The following is a 7,500-nucleotide window of genomic DNA, read 5'->3' on the forward strand; positions in this document are numbered from 1 at the left end:
ATGTTGATGTTTATGGTGTTGTTAAGATTATTTTACTTCCCATAATTCATCACGAGTGAAAATGAGGTGGGCAGTTTTTGGTTTACCCGGTTAGGCCCTCAGGTTAGACCTAAATCCAGATTCTGGCCCCGGCTGGGACTGAGTTTGACACCCCTGCCCTAAGCAGACTCTGGTATGAGGCCCCCCAACACTACCCACCTGTGATATATTCATTTTACATTACACATATAAAGTCACTTTAAAATAAGTAGAAAATATATTACCACAATAATGAAAATAAAACATCTTTGCAGTAAAGAGATTACATAAGGATCATCCAGAAATCTCTCTCAGTGTGGACTCCAAGAGGTCTGAAACATGATTAATCCTTTAAAATGCCACTGATTGATTAAAACATTATCTGACTAATTACAGGCTTTGTGATTAATTAATCTCAATTAATCACATGTGCACTGCTAAAATGAGAAAGGTTGCATTAAGGGTAGATTTTATATTAATAATGACATTATGTGAAATGATGTTTCTGAGTGAAACTGGAACTTCTTATAAACCTTTGAAACAGCAAAGTTTACAGTCATGGATGAAAGTATTGGCACCCCTGGAGTTTCTGCAGAAAGTACAGCATTTCTCCCAGAAATTGTTTCAATTACAAATGTTTTTGGTACACACATTTTTATTTCATTGGAACAACACAAAAAATCAGAAGAAAAAAGCCAAAACTGACATAATTTTACATGATGCACATAAAGGAAATAAAATGTTAATAAACAAAATAAAATAAAATGGAAATTAATACCAAAAACATTTGTAATTGTAACAGTTTCTGAGAGGAATGGTGTACTTTCTGGAAAAATTCCAGGGGTGCCAATACTTTCATCCATGATTGTAAATCAAACTGAAAAGATCTTCACAGGAGAGACTGAGGGAAGATTTTCCACTTATCTGTCTCAGAGTGTTTTGGTTTTAGGATAGACAGAATAAAAAAGCACTGGCATTGGTTCTAACTACATTTACAGAGCTGCTGTGGATGGTTGTGTTATGATGTCAGATTGTCATCAGTCTTCTTCCTTTATTTCTGGTTAATTTGTTAAAATAAACTGTAACTTCTGACAGCTCTTAGTAATGTTAACAGTTTTTCTTTTACTCTAAGAATAATAAATAAATAAAAGTTTCCTGTTTCCAGAGGCTGGAGGATCCAGTGGAGCATCGTGCCTGAGGTCTCAGAACCCGTGGTGAGATGGATTTCCTCTTATTTTATAATTATATGAGGGGGAATCATAGGCATGATGTTAATGTCAATGTTTGGATGTTTTTAAAAGCAGGAGCTTCCAAAGGAAGACTTGACTGTATCTGAGAAATTCCAGCTCGTACTTGATGTTGCACAGAAAGCACAGGTATGACGACACTTCCTGTTCCATGTCCAGCAGCATGTGAAGAGAGGAGGATGTTTATAGTAGTCCCTTAACTCTCCTCAACAGAACCTGTTTGGTAGAATGGCCGATGTTTTAGAGAAGATAAAGAAGTAAGTATTCTGTATGAGTCCGGTGTGGGCTCAGATAGCACAACAGTGAACGTTTGCTGTTCCTCAGTGTGGAGTGATGTCCTTACACCATGGTGTTTATCTGTCCTCTCTTTTCTTTGTGGAAAGCTTGTTGATGTGGGTGCAGCCACAAAGCACTCGTAAACTTTACATCTGCCTCTGGGTAGCTTTCATCACCTCCTGCATCCTGCCGTATGAACTACTGGGCTTCATGATGGGTACGATAAAATTATGTTAACATGTGAAACAGAAACGAATGCGTTCTTCAACACTTGTGATGTGTAACACCTTAGACCTGCAGAGCAGCTGGGCCCATTGGCATGCATTATACATGTGTTACCATGGTAACTATGATTGTAGAGACTCACTCTGTGTTTGATTTGTTTCTCGCTCTCATCTGCAGGCCTATACGCAGGTATCAAGTTCTTTATCATAGACTTCCTGTTTAAGAGCTGTTCAAAGCTGCGGGACAAGTATGACACGCCTTACATCGTGTGGAACAGCCTCCCTACTGACCCCCAGCTCAAAGACAGGACCACCGTGTCACGAAGGGTAAGGGCACTGAAGGATAAACTCACACATCGGGACACACTCACACCTGAACCATACATGTGTACACAAGTGTTTCTGAGAGCAGCTGTACTCCCTTACACACATATGGACATGTGAATTTTAAAAGCATGCACGGGGAGAACATGCAAACTCTGCACAGAAAGGCCCTGACCAGGAAGAGAACCAGGGACCTTCCTGCTGTGAGGCAACAGCACTGACCCCTGTGCCGCCGTGCAGCCCCTCACCAGTCGCCAGTGAAGTTACGTGGTCAGGGTCACATGGTGCTGATCCTGCGACTGGAGCAGAAACGCTGCCAGCTTGTGTCTTTTGCACAGCGTTAGCATTATTCTACCTCGGGATCTTAAGTAGATCTAATAATAGCACATTTGTATTTTGATCCGGTTCAAACTGACCTTGTCTGTACTCTGCTGAGAAAGAAATCTCAGGGCAAAATGCCGACATAAGTTGAGCAGACATAGAGGTCCCCAGGTCATACTTACAACGAAGGCAGCATAGGTTTGACACATAAAGGTCATTCACAGGGCTTTTCTTCCTGTTCATTTCAGCTAATGTTCACAAGGAACCTGATTTAAACTCTACGCTGCGAGGCTGCGACAGCTGATCTGCACTAGTAAGGTTACAAAACGAATAGAAAGCAGAATAACAAGGACAGCATCAATATATAGCTGACCAGAACTACCTGGGATGCCTGTTGTAAAATGCCAGACAGTGGAGAGTAGCTCTAACAGGACAAGCCAGATATATTTCACATTCATCTGGGAAAGCTCCCATAGAAAGGCTTTGGGAAGGGCAGGACTTTTCAAAAAAATCTCTGAAGGTGATTGGAGGAAAGTTCTGTCTGCCACATTCATGAGGGGCCAATCAGAGCAACAGCACAAAACCCCTTGCTAAGGCAACAAGGACTCATCCTCATATCTGCAGCATTAACAGTGGAAAATCTGAACATGTTATTTCTTTGTATGCAGACGATGTTTTACTTTTTCTTGAGAATCCCCAATAATCTATCCCATATGTTCTGGAAATTATTCAGACATTCGGTGAGCACTCAGGATATAAAGTCAATATGAGTAAGCCATCAGCCTTACCACGGCGGCTGCCAGAGTCTGAATGATCCAGTCCTAAATCAGTTTGAACTTTCCCTAGATGGCTTTAAATGTCTTGGTATCAATGTTCCATATAACTTAGATGAACCTGCTAAAGTCAGTTTAACACCTGTTATAAAACAAGTAAAGTTAGACCTTCTTACATGGACACCATTACCCTCATCTCTGTTGGGGCGTATAGCAGTTGTCAGAATGAATATACTTCCATGGATTTTGTCCCCCAGGCTAATGATACCTCCTGCTATACCAAAAACTGTATTTAAAGATTTACGTAGAAGAGTTCCTAAATTCATTTGGAATAACCACCACCCCAAAATGAGATTAGAAAAACTACAGCTGCCTGTGAAAGCTGGAGGCCTTGCTGTGCCAAATTTTCAGTATTATTATTTTGCAGTACAGCTCAAGCATTTATCTGGCTGGGTTGTACAAGATACTGGAAATTTTAATTTACAACTGGAATCTTTAGGATGTAATCCGCAACTTCTTTCAAAAGTACCCTTTCTGCCGAGCTTGCAACAACAGTTACAAGTAGAAAATGATTTCATAGTTAGCAACATTTTAAACACGTGGACTATGATTAAGAAGGAATAATATTTTTAGATATTTGCAAATTAGAACTTTTCTGAATTCAATCCCACAGTACAAACAAGCTGTAGGGCCTCGTTATCCTGAAAAATTACTTTTTCAAATTAATTTACAGAAAAAAAGACAATTTTTCATATTTACAGCCAGCTTTTCATGTTGAGTGGTTTAACCAGAACAGCGAGGGATCTTGGGAGCATGATCTATGATCTAATGGAACACAATCATGCTCAACTCCAACAAAAATCAAACGAAATTCAATTTAAAATAATACATAAACTACAAACTACCCCTCACCAAAGGAGCAAGTACGGTCAGAACTGTTCAGCTTTATGTAAACAATGCAAACATCGAGTGGGTACTTATGTCCATTTAATGTGGTTGTGTCCAGAGACAAAGAAATGTTGGGTGGAAGTGTGTGAAATCATTTCTAAAATCCTAAAAACAACTGTAAAGCCCTGTCCTCTCCAGTGTACCTTGGTGCTATCTATCACAGATGGAAAATTAAGACAACATACAAGATTAATATCATTACTATTATACTGTACAAGACTAACAATTGTGCAACATTGGCTGGATGACATGGAACCACTTATTTCTGACTGGTTTAGTAATATTCTGCAATTGTTTCCAATGGAAACATTAACTTCTATCTTAAAAAGAAACATCAATATCTTTTTCAAAATTTGGGACCCTGTGCTTAAATACATTAAAGAGGACTCAGCTAAAACTAGAAGGAAAGGCTTCGCCATCATATATTATGATATGATGTACTTGTTGGAACGGTGCTGATCCCGAAGCACGTGTGTGTGTGTGGGTGTGGCGGGGTGTGGGTGTGTGTGCGCGCGCGCGCGCATGTGTGTGTGTATAGAGATTTGAGACACAACACAGACTTTGTCCCTTCTCTGGAACAGAACCAGGCAGCTGCTCTGATCATGGGTTCAACATTCAGATTGTTGCATTTTTTTAACCTAAGAGGATCGTATTCCTCCTAAGTGGGCGTGGCTTCATTCAACAGACACGCCCACGCCATCCTGGAGCAGATTTTACTGCCTCATTTTTTATGATTTTGAAGCTTAATTTTATAAACTTAGAGATGTTTTATTTGTCTGTAATGTGATTCAAGGGTTCGTAACACAGTGAGCTGTCATACAGCAAACCTAAATACAGATTTATTTTCACTTTACAGGATCTTTAAGGAAAAAAATGTATATTATCCAACATTTTCCAGGAGGACAGACCAGGAAATAAAAACAGAATTTGGAATTGACCAATCAAATTAGAACTGGCACAGAGACAGTTCAGAGTCCCCCACCATGGTCCTCTAAACCCTGTGGGAAAGACTGAACTTAGTAGAAGGTACTATAAGTAAATCCCATAAAGAGAGCATCCATTATTAATTGTATTTATTTATTTTTTGTAAGAACAATAACTCCTGCTGTCTTTGATGAATGAAGCCTAACTCTCTGAATATGTTTTCTTACTGGATGGTTTTACATAATGTGTAAAATGGAAAAAAGCACTTCAGCTTGTACAGCGCTTTTCTGGCTGCTTAAAGTGTAGATGATTTTTCTGTAAATGTCTCCCTATGTTTTCCTTCTTCCTCCATCATCACACTGCCTTCTGTCGGATATTATCTGTGTTTACCTCTGAGTTTTTCCTTGACCAGACCTTCAGTCATTTTACCCTGTTGTGCTCATCTCCTCCAGATTCAGCCAGCCGTTTCTCGTAGCCCTGCCACTCTTCTATGTGGTGCAAACAGAGAGGAGGAGATAAGTCGCCCCCACAGCACCAGAAAGAGTTCCTTTCATGAGATCTTCAACCTCCGGGAGTCAGAGCATCCTCTGGCAGGCACGGGGATTTAATGCAGTACACAATGAACATCTACCCCGATTGATTTAAGGTCTGCAATCAGTGCTTACACAATATTTTTAAATGTGTGTTTTCAGTTTGTGAGAATGGTTGGAGATGCTGCCTCATAAACAGAGACAGGAAGATGCCCACAGACTACATCAGAAACGGGCTGCTCTACGTAACAGAGAGGTAAGTTTTACATTAGATTTTACTGGGATGTTTTAGTGAAGATCTCTTGTCAAAGCCACTCCAGAAAGATGAGCCATCTCACTGAGAGTATCTCTTTAATGTTATGTTCTTATGTTACTCTACAATTGAAAGCGTCTTCCTTAAGAGAAGGATAAAATGAAAGCTCTCCAACAGTGTTGTTTCTTTCTGATAGTCACCTGTGCTTTGAGAGTTCCAGCTCCAGATCCAGCTCCTCCAAAAAGAATAAAGTCATCAAGCTTGAGGACATCACCGACATCCAGAAGGTGTTCCCTCTGTTTTAAAAAGAAAGAAGAAAGATTTATTGTCATTTATATGAAGTTGTTAATGGTAAACTTACCATTATTTCTGGACCCTTCCAGTATAAAGTGTTGTCTGTCCTACCTGGAAGTGGAATGGGCATCTCTATAGCAACTCCCTCTACACTGAAGGTAGAGTATGGAGAGACTGTCATTTCCCTCTGTAAAGGACTGTCCTTTTAGTTATATCCTCTTCAAATAAAATCTCAAAAATATGTTTACATTTGGAATACATTTTAAGGTCAACAATATCTTTAATTTGTTTGAATTTAGGTGATTTTAAAAAATATTTGTAGCAATGTCCTTCTACTGGTCGAATGGGTGCAGTGATTTTATTTTTCAGTAAACATTTAAATGTTTTAATATAAACAGAATAAATGTAATGTTGAAAAAGCCATGATTTATCAACATTCATTTGTTAAATAATTCTGCTCTCACCATGGAATAGCTTCTTTCTTTTGACAGTCATGTGTATTCTTGTAGCTAACATGAATCCTCCAACTGTATCAAAACTAAAATAGTTAAGTTACAAAATCACCAGATCTGCTTGTACATGCAGTAAATAAATGTCAAGTTTGAACAGGAATCTTTCTCCAGTCTAGACTATCTGACACAAACTGCTGCAGCAACCAGGAGAGAAGTGAAGTTTCTTTGTGTTTCTTGTTTTGGTGGTTTCAATGGGCCTCATTCACAGTCTTTAAGAGAACCTACGTGGAATTAATGATAACTTCTTAAACTGCTGAATTGTTAGCATATTGCCAAAAGTTTTCACTCACCCATCCAAATAATGTAAATCAGGTGTTCCAGTCTCTTCCATGTCCACAGGTGTATAAAATCATCACCTAGGCATGCAGACTGTTTCTACAAACATCTGTGAAAGAATGGCTCGCTCTCAGGAGCTCAGTGAATTCCAGCGTGGTGCTGTGATAGGATGCCACCTGTGCAACAAGTCCAGTGGTGAAATTTCCTGGCTCCTAAATATTCCACAGTCAACTGTCAGTGGTATTATAACAAAGTGGAAGCCATTGGGAACGACAGCAGCTCAGCTACCAAGTGGTAGGCCACGTAAAATGACGGAGCGGGGTCAGTGGATGCTGAGGTCATAGTGCGCAGAGGTCGCCAACTTTCTGCAGAGTCAATGGCTACAGACCTCCAAACTTCATGTGGCCTTCAGATTAGCTCAAGAACAGTGGTAGAGAGCTTCATGAATGGGTTTCCATGGTAACAGCTGCATCCAAGCCATACATCACCAAGTGCAATGCAAAGTGTGGGATGCAGTGGTGTAAAGCACGCCGCCACTGGACTCTAGAGCAGTGGAGACACGTTCTCTGGAGTGACCAAT

General features: G+C 39.9%; 1 protein-coding gene across 1 annotated transcript in view; it reads left to right on the forward strand.

The window, feature by feature from the left end:
* gramd4a (GRAM domain containing 4a) overlaps window positions 1-7,500 on the forward strand; it is a 26,327-nt gene that overhangs the window by 14,834 nt on the left and 3,993 nt on the right. The window contains exons 8-16 of the mRNA XM_041781309.1: window positions 1,184-1,232; window positions 1,323-1,394; window positions 1,479-1,522; window positions 1,649-1,758; window positions 1,944-2,092; window positions 5,508-5,649; window positions 5,748-5,841; window positions 6,035-6,125; window positions 6,222-6,290. Of these exons, the coding sequence (XP_041637243.1) occupies window positions 1,184-1,232; window positions 1,323-1,394; window positions 1,479-1,522; window positions 1,649-1,758; window positions 1,944-2,092; window positions 5,508-5,649; window positions 5,748-5,841; window positions 6,035-6,125; window positions 6,222-6,290 (820 nt within the window). The remainder of the gene's footprint in view (window positions 1-1,183; window positions 1,233-1,322; window positions 1,395-1,478; window positions 1,523-1,648; window positions 1,759-1,943; window positions 2,093-5,507; window positions 5,650-5,747; window positions 5,842-6,034; window positions 6,126-6,221; window positions 6,291-7,500) is intronic.

The sequence above is a fragment of the Cheilinus undulatus genome, linkage group 23 (assembly GCF_018320785.1).
Source record: "Cheilinus undulatus linkage group 23, ASM1832078v1, whole genome shotgun sequence".
NCBI lineage: Eukaryota > Metazoa > Chordata > Actinopteri > Labriformes > Labridae > Cheilinus > Cheilinus undulatus.